At 45.8% G+C, this 20,811-nt stretch overlaps 2 protein-coding genes, 1 long non-coding RNA gene and 11 other non-coding genes across 15 annotated transcripts; 13 read left to right on the top strand and 1 right to left on the bottom strand.

Moving 5' to 3' along the window:
• The first annotated feature begins 1,468 nt into the window (after positions 1-1,468).
• Positions 1,469-5,758, top strand: LOC134451297 (uncharacterized). Of its 2 annotated transcripts, none has more exons than XR_010035221.1 (14): positions 1,469-1,585; positions 1,972-2,016; positions 2,246-2,327; positions 2,552-2,670; positions 2,884-2,935; positions 3,143-3,242; positions 3,449-3,499; positions 3,983-4,038; positions 4,245-4,297; positions 4,637-4,724; positions 4,934-5,015; positions 5,219-5,270; positions 5,480-5,560; positions 5,653-5,758. It is a non-coding gene; the product is annotated as an uncharacterized LOC134451297 (long non-coding RNA). The 2 variants fall into 2 exon arrangements; XR_010035222.1 differs by having other exon boundaries at positions 4,637-4,718.
• LOC134451641 (small nucleolar RNA SNORD14) lies at positions 2,067-2,162 on the top strand. Its single transcript, XR_010035293.1, has one exon. It is a non-coding gene; the product is annotated as a small nucleolar RNA SNORD14 (small nucleolar RNA).
• On the top strand, positions 2,365-2,460 carry LOC134451611 (small nucleolar RNA SNORD14). Its single transcript, XR_010035265.1, has one exon. It is a non-coding gene; the product is annotated as a small nucleolar RNA SNORD14 (small nucleolar RNA).
• LOC134451610 (small nucleolar RNA SNORD14) lies at positions 2,716-2,811 on the top strand. The gene has a single exon (XR_010035264.1). It is a non-coding gene; the product is annotated as a small nucleolar RNA SNORD14 (small nucleolar RNA).
• On the top strand, positions 2,972-3,067 carry LOC134451612 (small nucleolar RNA SNORD14). Its single transcript, XR_010035266.1, has one exon. It is a non-coding gene; the product is annotated as a small nucleolar RNA SNORD14 (small nucleolar RNA).
• Positions 3,277-3,372, top strand: LOC134451630 (small nucleolar RNA SNORD14). The gene has a single exon (XR_010035283.1). It is a non-coding gene; the product is annotated as a small nucleolar RNA SNORD14 (small nucleolar RNA).
• Positions 3,809-3,904, top strand: LOC134451614 (small nucleolar RNA SNORD14). The gene has a single exon (XR_010035268.1). It is a non-coding gene; the product is annotated as a small nucleolar RNA SNORD14 (small nucleolar RNA).
• On the top strand, positions 4,079-4,174 carry LOC134451619 (small nucleolar RNA SNORD14). Its single transcript, XR_010035272.1, has one exon. It is a non-coding gene; the product is annotated as a small nucleolar RNA SNORD14 (small nucleolar RNA).
• Positions 4,458-4,553, top strand: LOC134451609 (small nucleolar RNA SNORD14). Its single transcript, XR_010035263.1, has one exon. It is a non-coding gene; the product is annotated as a small nucleolar RNA SNORD14 (small nucleolar RNA).
• LOC134451613 (small nucleolar RNA SNORD14) lies at positions 4,762-4,857 on the top strand. Its single transcript, XR_010035267.1, has one exon. It is a non-coding gene; the product is annotated as a small nucleolar RNA SNORD14 (small nucleolar RNA).
• Positions 5,050-5,145, top strand: LOC134451608 (small nucleolar RNA SNORD14). Its single transcript, XR_010035262.1, has one exon. It is a non-coding gene; the product is annotated as a small nucleolar RNA SNORD14 (small nucleolar RNA).
• Positions 5,310-5,405, top strand: LOC134451645 (small nucleolar RNA SNORD14). Its single transcript, XR_010035297.1, has one exon. It is a non-coding gene; the product is annotated as a small nucleolar RNA SNORD14 (small nucleolar RNA).
• Positions 5,759-7,513: 1,755 nt separating the features above from the next.
• On the top strand, positions 7,514-19,224 carry zbtb11 (zinc finger and BTB domain containing 11). Its single transcript, XM_063201654.1, has 10 exons — positions 7,514-8,322; positions 8,772-9,010; positions 9,391-9,622; positions 10,056-11,110; positions 11,553-11,912; positions 12,534-12,945; positions 14,862-14,979; positions 15,905-16,063; positions 17,079-17,254; positions 17,787-19,224. Exons 1-10 carry the CDS (start codon positions 8,013-8,015, stop codon positions 18,356-18,358), a joined length of 3,633 nt encoding a protein of 1,210 aa, XP_063057724.1. The 5' UTR covers positions 7,514-8,012; the 3' UTR covers positions 18,359-19,224.
• A 1,193-nt stretch (positions 19,225-20,417) lies between these two features.
• Positions 20,418-20,759, bottom strand: LOC134451568 (peptidyl-tRNA hydrolase 2, mitochondrial-like). The gene has a single exon (XM_063202073.1). The coding sequence runs from the start codon at positions 20,757-20,759 to the stop codon at positions 20,418-20,420; it is 342 nt and encodes a 113-aa protein (XP_063058143.1).
• Between the last annotated feature and the right edge of the window lie 52 nt (positions 20,760-20,811).

The following is a 20,811-nucleotide window of genomic DNA, read 5'->3' on the forward strand; positions in this document are numbered from 1 at the left end:
TCCCATCTCTTTGCGCATCAAAGCCTCCCATCTCCAAAAAGACACGGGCACTCAGGATAACTGTTTACACGAGCTTTTTAAATAATGTGATGCACGTTCTTCATGACATGGCATGGTTTGGCCACCCTAAATTCAACATGACTGCATTCGCACATATCGTTTAAACATCCATGATGGAATTGTCACTCTTAATGTGCAAGTATTGGATATGAAAAAAAAAGATCCTAAAACGGTCACAACACCAGAGGACCCGTGGTGGTGTGGTGGATATTTGCGGCGGGGGGCGAGGCCGAGTTGTTACGATAGACAACAATCATATTATAGAAGGGACAGTCAGGCGACACAGCGCGACTCACATAGGGTAGCTGTGGTACCGCAAAGCATTCCTGATGGTGGAAATGAATGCAAATGCATGCAAATAGTCGGGCGGATATCCGGGCACTCACATCCGGCAGCCTACTTACATTGGGTTGCTACATGGCGCTCTCTCCAAACAGCCAGACAGGCTACTACCGGTAGGCTATAATGTATCCCACAATGCAAGGCCGCAATGTACAAAAATAAATCAAAGAAAATTCACATAAATATCGTTCTTTTATGGTCTTCATTTATATTTGAAACATTTATTTGTATAATTCTACCACCCATGTGACCTACAGTTGCTAAAAGTAGGCCTAGCCTACTATTCATTTTCTTGTGGCATAATGTTGAGTTCAAATTTAAGTCCCACCGTCGTGCTGAAGTGTGGCACTGGCTATATATACACAACATGCCGAAATATGATTTTTATATGTAGTAATGGTGCAAAGGACTTACACTTTTACAGAAACTTAGAATCTAATTTGCGCAGGAACCGGTACATTGGTCTAAGGGGCCCCGTGCTTCAATGGAAGGCCCCGAAAGCCCAAATGGTGCATTCAAGTAGTATTGACGTGGGAAACGATGGGGCCCCTGAAAGGCCGGGGCCCCGGGCAATTGCCCGACCTTGCCCAATGGTAGAACCGCCCCTGGCTGCAAGGACTCAACAAACAAAGCACATTTTGTAGCATGACTATGAGTGTGTTCATAACACCATCTGTACACCAAACTATTCTTATAGTAGGGCCTACATCAATGCGAGTAAAAACCACAAAGATTGACACCCTTCTATCTTTGATCCTGCAAAATGTTGTTCAACTTCACCTGCTGCTGGTGACTGACTCCACACAGACACAGATTATCCCAAATGATGGTCGGTCAACAGTGCCCTCTTGTGTTTACTCATGACTATCGCAGTCCAAGTACAGTTAACGGACAAAATGGCAAAACTATGGATTCTTTATAATTCAAGTTAGGGATGCGTTGTCTACACCCATAACGTTTATACCACACAAAGGTTTAACGTTAATTTTCTTCTCATATTTTATAAATAAAAATAATTACCCGCGCGTGCTCTTGCGTTTCACTTCCGTCGCAGGTATTCTACGTCAGATTGTAACTTGAAATAGATATGTTGAGCACGTGTGAAAGTCTTTCCATGCTATGCTCTCCGTTGGGTTGCACGCACGCCTCTCGCCTTGCAGAATCATTTCGTTGTAACGTCTCGGTAAGTACTAATATGTTGGACATATACAGTTTATAACTGTAATATGAACACGAGGGAAACACACACGTTCTGGTTATTTTGTTAGTTGTATACAATCTTATGTTTGAAGCTGAGCCTGAGAACACGATTGCAGTAGCTTTGTGAGGGCCGCCCACGAGTCGTATGGAGATGCAAGTGGATAGACTGCAATGATACAAATAAGTCTCCCATATTAGAAAAAAACACAATTACTACTAATGCCTATCACAGTTTGACTCGTGTTCTTCCAAGTAAAGATGTTCCAACATTTTGAGCCTAGGTATAGAAGGGTAAGAGACAGTTAGTCAAGTTGTAGTCACGTCGTAAAACAATTGTCAAATGGCCTGTTCTTTATGCTTTCATTGTAGGTGTCTGAAATGGAGTTACGGTGTTCCTGGATTCTTAGTTGTGAGGTAAGCCAATTGGCTTAACTTTGTTGGTAGTAATTTCCTTACCGGTACCCTCGCTGTGATGAAGTTTATTCCTTGCCATTCGTAGTTTCCACCAGAGGTCTCCTGACCAAAGATGGCCCAAGCACCTTCCTTGGATGTCTGAGCGAGAACAGAATAACGCCACGTGCAATTTAATGCAATAATACGTTACCTTTGCATTGCGTTTAACTGAAATAACCTTATCCTACAGATTGTCTTCTGTGGACGGGCTGCGGTCTGCACAGGACGCCTCTGTGCCTTGTGGGGAAACAAGCCTGTGGAGAAAGGCTACTGTAAGTGAACTTCCACTGTTTTCCCCCCTCTGATATCTCGCTGTGATGAAGTTTATTCCTTGCCATTCGTAGTTTCCACCAGAGGTCTCACGACCAAAGATGGCCCAAGCACCTTCCTTGGATGTCTGAGCGAGAATGATTCATTAATGGTTCAATTTAAGAATGCATTTTCTCAAACAAATGTCAAATTACCTCACACCATACTGAACTTGGTTTTATTATAGGGTGAAGGACAATGGATGCCTGGAAGCCTGGAAGTGTAGGATGAGTGAAGTCATGCGTTGACTCCCAAAATGGATCATCCCATGCTACCAGACAGAGGCCATGGGAGAGGATTGATGAGGTAAATAATGTCTGGAAGATAGTATCAGGTTTCTTTTTTTTGCCCTCGCTGTGATGAAGTTTATTCCTTGCCATTCGTAGTTTCCACCAGAGGTCTTGCGACCAAAGATGGCCCAAGCACCTTCCTTGGATGTCTGAGCGAAAGCTAGCTTTCCAAATTCCAAAGTAGAGAAATGGCTGAGTTTTAATTTGGTCTTCCCTTGTTTCTTATCAGATGTTGCTGACACTGCTGTACCAGAAGTTAAGATGCTGCTGAAATGGTTGATGTGAGTACATTTACTCATTTGTTTTCTCTTCAGTCTTCGCTGTGATGAAGTTTATTCCTTGCCATTCGTAGTTTCCACCAGAGGTCTCACGACCAAAGATGGCCCAAGCACCTTCCTTGGATGTCTGAGCGAGATGTTTTAAAATTCTGTGCAGCCAGTTGTCAAGCAAAATTATTGAACATGTTTTGTCATTTGTGTACCATGCAGAAGAAGCGTGTGGGTGGCCTCTGTCCAACTGAGGTGAAGAGATGCAGTTGGACCAGCTCTGCTTCAGCCAAATGGAAGAGCAGACTCCATCTAAGACAAGGTGTGTTAAAGATTAGTTGCTTTTGTAGTTCACCTCGCTGTGATGAAGTTTGTTCCTTGCCATTCGTAGTTTCCACCAGAGGTCTTAAAACCAAAGATGGCCCAAGCACCTTCCTTGGATGTCTGAGCGAAAGCTAGCTTTCCAAATTCCAAGGTAGAGAAATGGCAGAGTTTGGTTTAATTTGGTTCTTCCTTGTTTCTTACCAGATGTTGCTGACACTGCTGTACCATCGTGAAGATGCTGCTGAAATGGTTCATGTGAGTACATTTACTCATTTGTCTCTCCTAGAGTGCATTCCAGTATACACACTCCTGTCCTCCACTTGTGCTTGTGGCCTCACCCCGCCTCTGTGGAGAAAATAAAGTTTCCCAGCGGTCAGCCTAGCCACAATAACGTTTGGGGAACTGTATTTCATTCACCATCCCGATTGCAGATGAGAAAATGACATTAGAATTGTGCTTTTGCAAGATATTGAATTTTCTGTCGCCAATGAAATCATGGGGTCACAAGCAGTCAAGTAAACAAGGGAGGACTGAAGTCCGCTTATCGGAATCCAACCCCAGTCTTCGCTGTGATGAAGTGTATTCCTTGCCATTCGTAGTTTCCACCAGAGGTCTGACGACCAAAGATGGCCCAAGCACCTTCCTTGGATGTCTGAGCGAAGCCACTGTTAATTGGTATTGTGAAAATGCAAGGTGTATATTTACTAATGGTAGTGCATTTTCTGTATTTCCATTTAGATGCTCAGTGTCCCTTGGTTCTAAAGAAAGTACAGATGATGAAGGGGTAGCTTGAGGTAAGGATTCCTGTTCGTTCAAGTTTGTCATTCCTTAATTTCGCTGTGATGAAGTTTATTCCTTGCCATTCGTAGTTTCCACCAGAGGTCTCAAGACCAAAGATGGCCCAAGCACCTTCCTTGGATGTCTGAGCGAAGTTTCAAACACTATTTGAAATTCTTTGGAATGCAATATGTTAATTTGTGCATTGTTTGTTTCCTACCAGGCATACAGGCAACCATTGGCCATGTGGAAGGCAAAGCCACGGCTGGGATTAATGTGAGTATTTGTGTTTCCTTTTTTTAGTGAACAAAGTATTAACATTTTCTGAAGGATACCTGTTGCTTAGTCACTTAAGTAAAACATCCCAAATACAAATCTAGTAAACTGGAGACCAAACAAATGTGTATACCTTCCATCAAATTCAACATTTTAAGCCTCGCTGTGATGAAGTTTATTCCTTGCCATTCGTAGTTTCCACCAGAGGTCTCGTGACCAAAGATGGCCCAAGCACCTTCCTTGGATGTCTGAGCGAGAATAGAATAACACCATGTGGAATTCAATGCATTAATACGCTACCTTTGCATTGCGTTTCACTGAAATTACTTTCTCCTACAGATTGTCATCTGTGGACGGGCTGCAGTCTGCACAAGACGCCTCAGTACCTTGTGGGCAGAACTGCATGTGGAAAAATGCTAATGTAAATGTGAGTTATGTACTTTTGTCTTTTTTTCCCTCTTTTCTCGCTGTGATGAAGTTTATTCCTTGCCATTCGTAGTTTCCACCAGAGGTCTCACGACCAAAGATGGCCCAAGCACCTTCCTTGGATGTCTGAGCGAGAATGGAATACCGCCACAAAGAATAAAAGGCACTGGAATTGCATGTTGTAACTGACATTTTTTCTTCTCTCCTCAGGTCGTCATCTCTGATCAAGGTTCAGACTGCACGGAATGCCTCTTGTCTGATGCCCCCGTTTCAACTGTGGATGGAGAAAGTGGTAAGTGGGTGTCTAAATGATGCATTGTCTTTCCTCGCTGTGATGAAGTTTATTCCTTGCCATTCGTAGTTTCCACCAGAGGTCTGACGACCAAAGATGGCCCAAGCACCTTCCTTGGATGTCTGAGCGAGCAATTATACCATAAAAAATTTGATCAAGACAGTTTATAACTTTGCATCTAAAACCATCCATCTTTCTTACAGGATTGTGTTGGAAACCCTGCTTCAGCAAGTTGCAGCATTTCTGTGACTAGTGGTAAGTAGATTTCTGGATTTTCTACTGTATTGGCATTCCTCGCTGTGATGAAGTGTATTCCTTGCCATTCGTAGTTTCCACCAGAGGTCTGACGACCAAAGATGGCCTAAGCACCTTCCTTGGATGTCTGAGCGACAGTTGAATGTTGACATGGGCATCCTTATCCGATTGTGCATGCCCATGCTTATACCTTTTGTGAATCTTTTTAGGATGAGCAGTGTGGAAACGATAGCAACTTGCATGGTGGAATAGGAGTGGCTTTTCCTGGTGCAATTCATCTAAAGTCTAAGGTGAGTACCGGTAACTACATTTAATGAGCCAAGTAGCACCTTTGCCTGTGTAATATGAATTTGATTTTAATTTTGTGTTCTTTGTTTCACAGGCTTCTGCAGTTCATAAAGTTGAACCATGGGAAAACAAGAAGCTACTTTGAAGTTGTGCTTTTTTCCTCTACAATAAAAATGATTCTTATTGAGTGGAAATGACAATGGCTGTTACCTTATTTTCTTTATTCCGTTTTGGCTTGTAGATTAATTGGTTGCATTTGTGGTAAATAAAACTTGGTTCCCTAAGATTTGTTTTGCCACCTATTCCCAAACAGTGGCTCATATACCCCATGGGTTGTCATGCATTGAGAGTAAATAGAATGGAGGCCAAAATTCTATTTCATTGTTGAAGCCAAGTTGGAGCCAAGGTTGGACCCAAAAAGACCAAATCCCATTCATTCCTATGAGAGACATAAAACCCTGTATCTCCCTTAAATGCCACTCCAGGGGGATCATTTTTCGCTCAACTAGTAGGTCCCCTTGCTCTCCAACTTACCAGGGTGGTGATTTTTTGTGGTGATGTTTTATTTTAGAGAGATATTAAAAGTTAAATTGACCAATGAGCATCAGAACATGGTTTGATTGACCGTTAGAAGTCTTGTTGTTGTCCAATCCGCACCTGCGTTTGGCGTTGCTAAGGTGGAATGTAAGTTGGAATGTTCCCAAATCTGTCTTCAAAGCGTTGAATGGCAAATAGCGTTGATTTGGCGTCCATTCTATTTACTGTCAATGGTTGTCATGCATTGAGTTTGTGCTGTAACTGGACACTTAAACTAAGTGATGTAAGGCGCTCAAATCAACTAACGCAAAAAGTAACTGGGTGTTCATTACTAAAAACATACAAAATAGGACGGCACTCCAAGTTGTGAGTGTTTATTGTTTTCAGAAATGCCCATCTGAAATTAAATAGGTCACATCAAATCAGTGGAAATTTGGTACTTTCTACATGACCTGTCAATGTTCAATACTTAGTCAGGTAATCACTGCCATGAAGTCTATGGCAAAGACATACCAGCTGACTGCAAAGCATGACACCATAAGGAACACTAGAAGATTGGAAAAATGTTTCCTGGTTTGAGTCTTGATATCTAATGCAACACACAGGTGGAATGGTCAGAATTTGCCATCAACATGAAAACATAGGTAAACCCTGCCTAACATCAACGTTTCAGACTGGAGTGGGATGGGATAAGGATATTTTCTTGGCACTATTTGGGTCATTAAGTACCCATTTATCTTTGTTGGAATGCCACAGCCTACCCGAGTGGGCAGTGCAGGCTGTTCTGAAGGCAAAGGGAGGGTCCACCCAGCATTAGAGAGGGGTTCCTAATGAAGTGGCCGGTAAGTGTAGTTAATAGATTATGGTAGTTCAAAGTGTTTTGAAGAGCAAGAGAATCTGGTGAAATGAACTATTTGCCTCATATCTTTTACTGGTGTGGTGTAGGCTTTGTAAGCTCAAGCTACCTCTCCGATGGGCCCGCTGGCGGCCCCGTTACTCTCCGCTGGAGACTGTCACCTTTTTTTCCTCTGACGAGTTTGCAGGTCTGTTTTAATGAAGCATCTCAAGTTCAAGTTGACTGTCAAAACAGGATATGGGCAGATGTTTAGAATTGCGTTTGCCCAGTTTCAAATGTGCAGCGACACATACCGATACATTAATTTACAATCTGATTAGACGTGAGATTAACTTTTTGGGTCTAAAACACTCCAATTATGCCACTTGTACTAACTATCTAAACACGACTTAATTACAGAAATGGATGAATACAACTCATTAGGCCTACCCTAGTTTCAGCAAGCACTGGCTTCATCGACCAAAACAAATGGTTATGCTCACAGACCTGTATTAACCAGGTCTGTGGTTATGCTATTCCTTGCTACCTACGCTGACTGGCAGCAGGCGCAAGCTCTCAGCATCACCAGAGAGGATTTATAGATTTATAACCCTAGGTAGAAAGGCTATGGCATCACTCTTGACTTAAATTGAAAGAAAAAAAAAGGATCCATCAGAATTCCAAAGGAGCTTGACGTTTTCACATGGCAAACCTGTATGGTTTGTGGTGATCTGGTGGTAGATACAAAAACACGACACGATTATGGGACTATTCCCATAGCATGTCAAATGTGTTTACATCATGTTCTGTCAGACACGCGACCAAAGACACTGGCCACCATTATTCACGCAACATCCGGTTGTGCAGCAGCCATTTTGTCTGTTCTTGCAATTCCTCCCCACACGGTCAAGAACTGCAGTTCCCACTTAGAAAACAATAACAATATTACTACTTAGGCCGATTTAATGGTACTTTATGGACACGGAGAAGGGCTGAAAAATCAAATAGTTATATTTTGAGTTCGAGGAGGTCCCTCCTTTTGGCTTAGCCATTTGCTGAGTAGAGCTTTATTAGAGCGCGTTATGTCGTGCGAGGAAAGCTACATAGCCATCCGGCGGTATCTTACCGACGAGCGGGAGCCATACGCACCAGGGACGCATGGTAATACAAAAAGAAAGATTCGCAAGGCAGCAGCTTGTTATGTTGTGCGAAATGGAGTTCTGTATTACCAGCGGCGACACAAAGGCCAACGCGAATTCACCGAGCTGGAAGTTGTCCTACAGGACGGACGAAGGAAGGAACTTATCGATGAAGCTCACATCGCTGCCGGAGGAGAACACCTCACCCAACAACAAACTTGGGAAACCATCTCTCAAAAATATTGGTGGAGAGGTAAGCAGGCCCACTTATATTTCTCCGTCTAATACTCGATAATGGGTATTGGGTTGTCATTGGCATGTCCTCACCCATGAACTGCTGAATGACCGAGTTGCTCGTAGCCAACTCACGTTAGCTGTGCCACTGCTATGACAGGCAGCTACTTAGTACAAGTGCACTTACCTAACTGAACGCTGCATACCGCAAGTAGCCTACACTAAACTTGATGAATACATGCCGGAGTGTCGTTGTGTCAGGCACTGCTTGATAAATGGCGCAACATTAGTGAGAAGAACAATGCTAGCGATGACTTATGAAATATTTTTTTTAAACCAGAAACCACTATCATGATGAGTGCGCAGAGTTTGCGCAGACGTACTTGACATTGTACGCTGGGTCAGCAAGCTGTCAATGCAATGCCTATCTTCAGATTTGGCCATCATCAAACAAATAATTTTTGACAGGTATCCTGAAGCAAGTGAAGGACTACATTAGGGAATGTAGTCAGTGCCAAAGCAGACAGGACCGCAGCAGAGGATACAGCGAGGATGGCCACCTCCAAGGCTTCGGTGGGAGAGCAGCAAGACGCAGGCCCGTGGATGTCAGCGATGACGAGGAGGAGGATGACACGGAGGATTTGGACTTTGGTACCCAGCCTAGATCGAAGAACTCTCGGGGAAACAATAAGCATGAATTGGTTTTTGTAAGTGACCTAAATATTTTTTCTGCAATCAATGAGTCGATCTATCCATTAATCTTTTTTTTTAATGTAATTTTTGCTTGAACATCACCACCACTAATGCCACAATAATAATAATAAAACAAATATAACCTTCACTATGAAGGTAAATCTAATTTATTAAATAGAATAGTATATAACCGTGCAAAATAATAACAGATAAATTGATTTATTAAGAATAAGTAATATATTACAACAAAATGTGTCGTAAGAAAGAAGTGCAAAAAAAAGTGTAGTATTGCATTGCATTTACAATACCTTTTACCATTATGTTGGAAATGGTCATCAGTGTCGAAACAAATGATGATAATAAAATGGGTGTAAAACCTGTTATGTCTGGCCAGGTGGATTCAAAGGGGGTGGTGAAGCAGTTTTTGCACAAGCACGGCCAGTCCATGATGGACAAGCTGAACCTGCAGCGGGTCAACAACCAGTTCTGTGACATCACCCTGCTGATCGAGGGCGAGGAGTACCGTGCCCACAAGGCTGTGCTGGCCGCCTGCAGCGACTACTTCTACGAGCTGTTCATCGAGAAGGGAGCGGTGGCCAGCCACGAAGCAGTCGTGGATCTCTCGGGTAAGGTGGTTTGGTGGGAATTGGTGGCATAAGCAGAGTGATTTTTTTTGGGGGGGGGGGGGGGGGGGTATTTACTTATTGTTAACTTATTTTTATTATTTGGCTTATTAAAAAGATTTTTTTCCACCACAATCATCATATGAGTTTAATTAAGGTTTTGTGTTTTAGATAGTCACAAAACTTGTCACAATGTTTAATATTATCCCATTTTTTATTTTCATGTCTGAGATAAGCTGTGAATGTCACTTTTCAGGAGTGTAGCACTTCTCACAAGTGGAGGTCCAGTTTGAAGCAAACTGATATGTTAAAAGGAGGCTACTTATACTGTCAATTATGTCACGTACAGACAGACACTTTGTCCTTCCAGATGCCATAAACCATGGCGTCCCTAATGGCTTTAATTTATACTGATTTTTACTTCCGTCTACCCCAGGCTTCAGCAAAGCCAGCATCCTGCCGCTGCTTGACTTTGCCTACACCTCCAACCTGACGTTCAACTTCTGCGTTATGGCGGAGGTGGCCACGCTGGCGCGCCACCTGCTGATGTCGGAGGTGCTGGAGATCTGCGAGTCAGTGCACCGCAAGGTGGAGGAGCAGAAGCTCACCGTCTACCAGCGAGGTGACATCCACACGGTGGTGTCGGCTCAGCCCCTGGCCGAGGAGGAGCAGCAGCCTGGAGCCGAGACCGACACCACCACCACCGCCATCGCCGACGACCCCCAGCCCAACACCACCTACATGGTCACCATGCAGAGCGATGGCCAGGCCGTGGTCACCCACAGTGGGGAGGCCGTGGCCACCGAGTCCCTGGCCGTCCTCGCGCACTCCCAGATGGTAGCCGAGGCCGGGGAGTCCCTGGCTCTGCTGGCCCAGGCTGGGCAGGTGGGAGCGGGGGAGTCACTGACACTCATGGCCCCCGGCGAGGACGGCGCTGCCGGCGAGACCATGACGGTGATCACGCACAGCGGGCAGGCGGGCTCAGGCGAGTCCCTGGCTGTGGTGCAGGCCTGCTGGAAGGTGGCGCCTGAGAGCATGGACACGGGCCCGTATATCATCAGCGTGGACTCTGGCAAAGCCTCCGAGCTGGTGCAGATGAGCGCAGTGGCGCCCCCTGCTGACAAAGACCCTGCTATTGATACTGCAGCTTCTGCTGCTATTGCTGTTGTGGATACACAAGTGTTGCCTGCCCAGTCTGCCGAGCCTGACCCAGCGCCTCCTCCCCCCAAGCGGAAGCGAGGACGCCCAGCTAAGGTCAAACCTGAACTGCTACCTGTGGTGGAGCCAGAGGAGGTGATGCCGGCTCCGGAGCCCGCCCTGCCCAGCGTGGAGGAGGAGCAGGAGAGCGCCTCGGACGACCCCAACCGGAGGAGGCTGAGGCAGCGCTCAGTGGGGAAGGGAGGCTACGTGCGCCTCCACATGGGGCTGGACCAGGAGGAGGAGGAGGAGGACAAGAAGGCGCAGGGCACTCCAATTTCCAGCACTGTCAAAGTAAGCAAGTCGTACTGTTTTCATTTGTTCATGGGGTGAATCTAGGATGAAGGATGGAGTCAAATATAATGGTTATTGTGAGTTACAAAAAGACCTGTGTTTTTGAAGCATTCAAAATTGAAAATGAAAACATTCTTTTGCATAATGCCATGACTTTTCAATATAGATAACGCTGTAGGAGTATGTATTGTGTAATTTGACAGACCATTCATTAATGAAGCAGTAACAGCGAGACTGTTCCTGTCTTGATTATGCCCAGATGATCTATTAGCGTTTCACTGCAGATGCATTTTGAAAGGGAACTACATTTAGCCTCTAAATACTATATTTCTTGTACTCTGGTCCTGTATGGTTTGTCCTATGGTTTAAGGTTAGGTATTGAAGATTGGCCATCAGAAGGATTTTGCTGTAAATTGATGATTCCTCCTCCCTTTGTCTCCAGAGACGAGGCCCACGTCCGGGCCTGAAGAGGAGCGAGGCGGAGGAAGCAGCGGCAGCAGCGGTGGCCTTGACCGAGGACGCTGCAGCTGCTGCTGCTTCTGTCTCAGATGGGGCGGTGCAGGCGGAGGACCAGGAGGCAGCAAAACTGGTGGCCAAGGAGGATGGACCATCATCAGCAGGACCAGGAGGAGATGGAGGAGGAGGTGGTGAAGAGGAGGGAGGGGGTGCCCAAGGGAAGGCCTCAGAGAGCGCGGTGGACGGAGAGCACACTTGCGGCGAGTGCGGCATGGTGTTCGAGCGGCGCTACGCACTCATCATGCACACACTGAAGCACGAGAAGACACGCGGATTCAAGTGTGGGGTACGTGTCCATGCTGTTACTTCCTGTGTCATGCTGTCTGTCGCATGTGTGTTTAGTGTGTGTTTTGGTATCTGTTAACTGTAACCGTCAGCTCCTTTTGTTTGTGTAAGCTTATGTCTTATCAGTGACCGTTGGTAACATTGTTGTGAGAAGGTGCTGTGCAAAGACGTGGCCCAGGGCTATACTCTTAAGTTGTGCACTTTGTGGAGTCCATTAGTGCAATATATTATCCAGGTTAGTCCATAGTAGTATGACTCCCCGCAGAGACAGTCAAAGAGACGGATAAGTGTGTATATTAAGCATACTATGAACAACCCAGTCCATCATGTGCAGTATATGTCCTGTGAGGCGTTGAAAGGCAGGATTACCCTGGCAACTTGAATAAAAGGCATTTTACATTTTGATTTAAAAAAAAGAGGGTCATTGATGTTTTTAGAAGGCGATGTCAGGGTGGCGCATCCACAGCTAATGTCAGCAAAACCAATAATGATTTACTCCATACAATTGTCACATAAGCTGTGGTTGCACCACCTGACATCTGCTCCTAAAAATGCCAATGACCCAGCGTAGTAGCTTTGGCCCTGCTTTGACTCTCGCCTCTCTTCCGTATGTCTTACCCAGCTGTGCAACAAAGAGTTTCAGTATGCGGCGTCGCTCCGGGCACACATGGCCCGCCACAAGCACCGGAGCCAGCGGACGTCCTCTCTGCCCCGGCTGGCCGAGGGCGACTCCGCGGGCGGAGGAGAGGGAGGCGAGGCGGGCAAGGGGGCCAAGGAGCGCACCACGCGGGAGTTTGTCTGCGACATCTGCGGCAAGACCATGCCCAAGCTGTACTCGCTGCGCATCCACATGCTCAACCACACGGGCGTCCGGCCGCACGCCTGCCGCGTCTGCGGGAAGACCTTCGCCAACAAGCACAGCCTGAAGATGCACCGCATGCTGCACGAGAACGACAAGCAGTTCCTCTGCAGCATCTGCAACAAAACCTTCGTCAGCAAGCGCAGCCTGGAGGACCACACCAGCCTGCACACAGGTGTGTGTGTGTGTGTGTGTGTGTGTGTGTGTGTGTGTGTGTGTGTGTGTGTGTGTGTGTGTGTGTGTGTGTGTGTGTTTGTCTTGTGGAAGAGAGAGATTGCATACAGTATGTGTTTGTTTTTCTTAGAGAGAATCTGCAGTCTCGTTGAGAAATCTTTCATGGATTTAATGGGATGGCACTGATAATCAGACCGAGACGATTCGGCCTAAGCCATAGAGCAGTGACCCTCAAACTATGGGCCGCGGTGGCATTGCAGGTGGGCCACGAGAGGTCTGGGAAAATTATCCTCAAATTTACTCACATGGTGTTTAGATATTCACATCTTGTTCAGTTAGTTATCTTGTGTCTTTCTTGTGTGCGTCCAGAAACGTGAGTACACTTCCTTATTAGGTGTTTGGATGCGGTAAGATGTACTATTAGGCAGGATTTATGTGTAAACATTGTGTCATTTCAATCGCGGAAGTAATTTTCTACCGTGAATTAATTAGCGCGAGTTACCCGCGAGGTACAGTGTTACATTTTCTATCTGCTGTCGTGATATCATGCTGTGTTTTCGTGCTTATGGTGTGGATGTAAGTGTAAAATGGATATTTGTGATCATTTTTAGTCAGTTGTGACCGGTAACTTTGCCGTTTTGGCTTGCTACAGTTGGCTATTTCCTCCTAACTGTTAATAGAGCATTTAGTATTTAGCTAATGCATATTTCTCTGAGCTGTGAATGCTGGCTTGTTTCATGTAAATTTCATATTCAGTATTTAGGAGGCCCCTCAGTGGCCACAACTTTCTGAAAATAGGCCCCAACTTATTATTCATCATAACAATATAATAATAATAATAGGGCCTACTTTAATATAATATAATATAATATAATATAATATAATATAATATAATATAATCTAATATAATATAATATAATATAATATAATGAAATGTTGTGTTATATTGGGCTGTATGGTTTGGTGGGGCCCAGAATTTTTCACCTTTGAAAGTGGGCCTTGGTGTTCTTAAGTTTGAGAACGGCTGCCATAGAGTTTTGGTTGTCTTTGGCAGGTGTGGCCAATATCTTTTAATTAGTAACACAGATGTAAATGTCAGGCACAACAGCTGGTAGATTCAAGTAACACAAATTTAATTGCTTGCAGCCAATGACTTAATGCAATCTAGCTGGAGTTGAACCCACTTCCAAAAAAAAGTGTGTGTGTGTGTGTGTGTGTGTGTGTGTGTGTGTGTGTGTGTGTGTGTGTGTGTGTGTGCGTGCGCGTGTGCGTGCGTGCGCGTGTGCGTGCGTGCGCACGCGTGCGTGTGTGCGTGCGGTGACCTCTATGACTTGTGTGTGTCAGCTTTTGCACCGGCGTGGCTACCTCATGCCTTTGAGCTTCTCCAAATATGTAATGCCGTGGTTATGTAGGCACAACCGGAGCCCTTGGTCCCTTTTCATGCTGCTGACGAGATGGTTGCCCAACAAGTAGAGTAGTGGGGCTTGGGGCTGTATACTTTTAGGTGATCACAGCTTTCTGACATTTGGAAAATCCCTCCTGAACACGAGCACATTTGCACTTGTAAAGGAGAATGTTGAACAAATGAATGACAGCCACAGCTGACAATTCCCATGCAAAAAATGAAAGTGTGTGCTCCTTTTTCTCCAAGTATAGAAATGAAGTTGGTTTTCCATTTATTTTGCGGGTTGCCTTTTGATAGATTGAACAGGAACACGGGGGGAGAGAGATAGATGGGGTAGAGCTAGGGTTGAGAAATGGCTTGAACACCGGATTCGAAGCTAGGTCCCGTCCCAATGGGTTTTCCCAGTTTTCCCATGTGTTGCACTGTGCTCTGGAGCAATGGAGCACTCCCTGAGGTGCATTGGAGCACCCCCTGACATGTATATGAATTGCTTTGTGTTGTTTTTTTCACAGGAGAATCCAAGTACTTATGCACAACGTGTGGGAAATCGTTCCACAGAGCGTCCGGCTTGAGCAAGCACTTGAAAAGGCACCAGCCCAGGCCAGAGGTTCGAGAATTCGAGTGTTCACAGTGAGTCTTTCATTTTAATTTCCATTCTCTCTCTCTCTCTCTCTCTCTCTCTCTCTCTCTCTCTCTCTCTCTCTCTCTCTCTCTCTCCTTACAATACATTCTTCTTTGATGAACATGCACTGTCCCATGCACACTTAAACCTTAGCCTGACACATAAAGTATTTCATTCACTTACTTTATTACAGTGATGGTTTGCATGAGGTCTTGAACACACTCACACACATTGATGAATTTTCTACACATGTGGCAGGTTTATAAACCACTGTAGCGAAGGGGAGTAGAGTTGCCCAGCTGGGACTCGAACCCAGACCTTCTGGGGTAGTAAACCGGGGCTCTGACCGCTACACCAAAGAGCCAGGCTCGTTGGCATGTTAGTCAGAACACACCCACAACCCTAGTGATGGTCAATCCATCACACTGCCTTCCCCTTCGGGAAGTGCACCCGTACGCTTCACACACTCATGGTGTCCTTTACGCAACTGCCCATCATGTTTGGTTAATACAGGTCTGTGGTTTCTCCAATCCAGGGTGTCCCATCATTAATGCTTCACCCATCACTGGGGTCACCTACACCGGGGCCACCAATCCTGGGAGTCCCTCACATGGAATTATGGCTCGCACACCATGGGTTCGCTTCCGATGGCCTCACGGTAGCCATCCCACTTCTGACACCATTTGTAGCGAAGGGGAGTAGAGTTGCCCAGCTGGGACTCGAACCCAGACCTTCTGGGGTAGTAAACCGGGGCTCTGACCGCTACACCAAAGAGCCAGGCTCGTTGGCATGTTAGTCAGAACACACCCACAACCCTAGTGATGGTCAATCCATCACAACCACAAATAACTGAATCTACATGTAAGACTTTATACATTGTACACGGGAAATGCTGATGTTCTCCTTGCCTTTATCTGCCCATGTGTTTCTTAGCTGTGACAAGAGTTTCTATGAGGCCAAAGACCTGCAGCAGCACATGAACAAGCACCTGGGCCTCAAGCCGTTCCAGTGCCAGGTGTGTGGGAAGTGCTACAGCTGGAAGAAGGACTGGTACTCCCACGTCAAGTCCCACACGGTGGCCGAGCCCTACAGGTCAGCTACCTCTACTCTCCATAGAACTACTGCGTTATGCGTATTAACGTTGTGACGTGTGCCATGTGAGTTACGCTCATTTTGGGGGGAAAACATTGGGGGAAAAGGCCAATGCAAGTCAATTGGTGGTGTTGGGAAAGAGTAAACGAAAGACAAGGACCTGTAGACTAGCGTTGTTCATGCTCAACATGCCGAAGACGTGCGAAGACACTGTTTAAATAATATAGCCAAACAGCCGTGGTTGAAGCATGGACTGTGTTCATTTAGGCTAGCCGATGTAGCAAAAAATTAGCTCACGTGGTTAGCTGCCAGTGTCTTGCTCCTCCGGACAACATTGTGTTTATAAACACGGCGAACCCATATATAGCACGGCATGGTCATCCCTGGGAGGTTCTTTCTTCTTCTAGTGTCAGTACTGGCAGCATGGTAAAGTGCAGTGCCCCTACCGCCAGGGCTGGAGTGTGGAGCAGGTCTCAGGACAACATGAATTTTTGACAGCTGTCATTAATTATCCCCCACAATTAACGCTGACTGGCAGCTATAGTTGATTTAGCCAGTTATTTGGTAACAAGACTAATACTGGATCTCAAATGGTGCACTCATGCACTTCAGTGTTCATGTTTCAGTGCGTATGGCTTATTAGTTACACACTGAAACATACTGCCCGAAGTGCACAAGTGCGCCATTTGAAATTGAGCAATAGCATAAAGCCTTCCTTGAACACGAGGCCTAGACGTAATATGGAAGATGTTTTTTGGACTGAAGCTTGCATCTGGCATGACCAAGCCAATCTTTTTGCATCACAGCATTACGTTAAATCACATTTACATTACACACATATCGTTCAGCAGACCATCCCTTGCATAGTAAAGAGAAACAGTCAATTGCTTGTTTGTTTTTCGAAAAGCTAGAGTTTTGTGTTCAGTGCTTTACCTGTCGTTTTGGTTTAACACTTCTCACATGAACTGTGTGCATTACAGTGACGTATTATTGGTTTTGGTTGTCCCCTGGCCAGGTGTAACGTGTGTGGGAAGGAGTTCTTTGAGAAGGCGCTGTTCCGGCGGCACGTGAAGAAGGCCACGCACGGCAAGAAGGGCCGCATCAAGCAGAACCTGGAGCGCGAGTGCGAACACTGCGGACGCAAGTTCACACAGCTCCGAGAGTACAGACGCCACATGAACAACCACCAGGGTCAGTCACACACATTCTTCACTCTTAACCCTTAGACACAAAACGCATAGTTCTACGGTATAACTATAATATCCATTATTATCAACTTTGCTAACGCTTGTCACAAAAAAGAGGTATACTACGGAATCTTTTCAAGCATGCTGTTTGGAGTCTTGGATGATTTAACAATAGTTTAACGTTGCTAATTCAGAGTTTGAGCAGGCATTGTGAACACATTGGGAAACAGTGCAGAGAGGAAGAGGGCACATCATATTTCGAGACCTGAAACCTGAAATTCTGAAACAGTACATTGAAGGAAATGGAAGATAAGATGTCTGCCAATTGTGGAGAGGAGTATAAGATTTAAAACTTAAAATTTAAAAACACGGCAGACTAATTTTTCAATACTGCCCACAATCTTGTCACACTTCTGCTATTGATTTTGCCCTTCAGCCAATTGCCGGGCCTCCTGGTAGGTTGGGTCCCCTATAGTGATGTGCTGTAGTAAGGCGATTTATTGTAATGTCTTCCCGTGTCGTTGTTCGTCCCTCAGGCGTGAAGCCGTTCGAGTGCCTGACGTGCGGCGTGGCGTGGGCAGACGCGCGCTCCCTGAAGCGCCACGTGCGCACGCACACGGGCGAGCGCCCCTACGTGTGCCCCGTGTGCCAGGAGGCGCACATCGACGCCCGCACCCTCCGCAAGCACATGACCAAGCTGCACGGTGACTACCTGCCCGGCAAGATCATGCTGGAGAAGGACACGCTGCAGTTCCACAACCAGGGCACACAGGTGGAGCACGCCGTCAGCCTGCTGCCCCCGGAGCTGCCCCCCGAGCTCCGGCCCACACAGCCCGTCACCGTCCCCGGCACCGAGGAGATCGAGACGGTCCTCATCACCGAGGAGACGGTGGAGGCCATGGAGGCGGCGCAGGCGGTGGCGGTGGCGGCGGTGGGTGCCGACGGGGTGGCGGCCACACTCTCGGACAGCAGCATCATGCAGGTGGTGAACTATGTGCTGGCGCAGCAGGCGGGCGGCACCAAGCTGGATGAGGTGGGCCCCGAACACGTCATCCAGACCATGGAGGTGGAGGTGGCACACGTGGCCGAGGTGGCGGAGGTGGAGTGAGCTGTGAGCTGCCGCCTGCTTCTCACTCACTCACCCACTTGACCCCAGTGGTGGTGGAAGTTCCTCATCCAATGCTGCAGTCCAGAGCAGTCAGCCGGAGAAATGGAAGCCACACTGTGGAGGGAAGGATGACTGAAGAGGCTGAATGGTGGTGGGACTTTCATCCAGCAAGCCAGTGCAGTCAGGCACTGATGAGCCGGTAGCAGGCAGAGGAGTGGGGGGGGAGTAGAAAGTGACCACACTGGAAGGAAGGATGAATGAATAGATCTAATTGAATAACTGTTGGAGGTCAAAACAGCATTTGATGGCTCTGGTATGCTGTTGGCAAGTTGCAATCAGAATGTATTACATGTATAAAGAAAATGTATTTTCCCCCCACTGAATTTGCTTCTCCCAAATGGTACAATGATTGAGTAAAAGCAAGGAAGGGTTTCACTCTACAGACCTCCCCTTTTACCCTTTCAGTATACACCCATGTTTATACGAGCGAATGATTGAGTGCTTGTAAAAGTTGTGTACAGTTTGTTTATAGTCCCTATTTTTTGAATGCAGTGTTCCATTTGAAACTGTTATTTTCAGCAATAGTGTTAAGGGTTTCTAAATTATTCACCAAAACCCCTTTGTAAATTGTTTTCCCCCCTACCATTTTGTTGGAGCTCTGTGCATATAGTGAATGTGTGAGTGCGTGTTCCTCCTTGGTGTGTTTGTTGGACTGAAAGTAAAGCCCTAAGAGACTTGGCTGTAACAATGCAGAAGGCTCCTTTGGGGTTAGTATGGCTCAACACACTTGCACCCAGATGTGTATTTAGCAGAAGGAAATGAGAACAAAATAGCCAAAATAAAGAGCTATGACTGCAGGGAAATGACATTCTGTTGTACGGTCTTGTTTTATTTTGCTTTTCATAATGGCTGCATGTGAATTGGAATTTGGAAAACGAATGAATTCCATGATTTCCCCCAAAGGCATTAAAGTAAATCAAAATGGGTATTTAGAGAGATGTATGAGTAGAGTATGTGTAAGGGTATAGCTTGGAAATGAATTCTGCTTTGAAACCGGGTGTTTTTGTTATAGCTGACTGTGACTGTCCTGACACAGTATGTGTAGTCAGTGACGTACCATGCACAGACATTTTGAGGGGCAGGTGCTATATTTTATATTGTCGAGGCATTATCATACACTTTCCATTTCTAGATGATCATGTCAACATGGACCTATAGTACAGTAAAAAAGGGTAATCTTTGGCCATTTTTTATCCAGTATGGGGAGGGGGTAGGTGTTTTAACACCACTTCGTTCCTATTTGCACACCTGTGTGTGCAGTGTCCATATTCATTTAAGGACAGCATAGTGTACAATACATACTGAACAGAGCCATCTAATAACAGAGTTACGCCACTCCCATAGACCTCTATGGACCAATCTTTCCACAGCAATGGCGGCTCTCATGGAGCCTCACGGAGAGTTAACATGGAAATCCCCATTGACTTTAGTTCTATTAGAAGTTACTTAGTTCCAGGAGGTGGCGGTATAACACAGAAAATGTGGTAAAGGTCATGTAATTTGTTTGTACTTCATCTTTGTTTGGTATGTGATGGTTCTTTGTTAGTTTCCAACGAACAGAAGTTTACTGTTAAGAAACATTTCAATCTACACGAATCACATCACCAACCGACTTCCTGGTCCCCGGTTTGCGCAACTCTGTTATTAGATGGCTCTGATACTGAACATTTGACATCACAGTCCCTCATCGCTTTGCATTTCAAAACTTTGGTAATAACACTTCAGAGTGTCTGTCGTTGTGTAAATGGCGCCATCTTCTGGAGCATGTCGGTTATGACGGCATTCTCCCCATTTAAATGTAGGGATGTTGGATGTGTACACAATGTACATCATACATAACAACTAAGCTTACTATCTACACAAATGGTTTCACTATACATAATTTCAGCTATAGGCAGCAACATAATCATGAAAAAAATGAATATGATAAAGTAATGATAAAAAAACGAATAATTTAATTGTGCAACGAACAGGCATGATAACTGCAGAAACATATAATTTAGTACAATTTCAAATGTCCAGTTACTTTGTCTACAACACCCCCGGGTCCTGGTCCTACAGCAAGAACAGTTCTTGTGCCTGGGGCCGTCTGTGTTCTCCCTGCGTCCTGAATCAAACTGGTAATGAGTCCAGACTCCTTGGCTCGTCGGTGAAGTTCAAGAAGGCACTCCTCGGTGTCAGCCTTGACCACCACTTTTGGCTGGCCGCACAACTCCCACCGTTTCAGTAGATTTGGGTCTCTCTTGAGGAGTTCCTTGTACGCGTTCACGGCAGCATGAGCACACTGGGCCGCCACTTTACCTTTGCCCATGTTGAGGTCCCTTCTCACGACCAGTGTCATTTTTACCTCTTCAGCCATGAGGCCAGAAAGAAAGCCCTTGTTACCTTTATGA

The sequence above is a fragment of the Engraulis encrasicolus genome, chromosome 6, assembly GCF_034702125.1.
Source record: "Engraulis encrasicolus isolate BLACKSEA-1 chromosome 6, IST_EnEncr_1.0, whole genome shotgun sequence".
In the NCBI taxonomy this organism is placed as follows: Eukaryota; Metazoa; Chordata; class Actinopteri; order Clupeiformes; family Engraulidae; genus Engraulis; species Engraulis encrasicolus.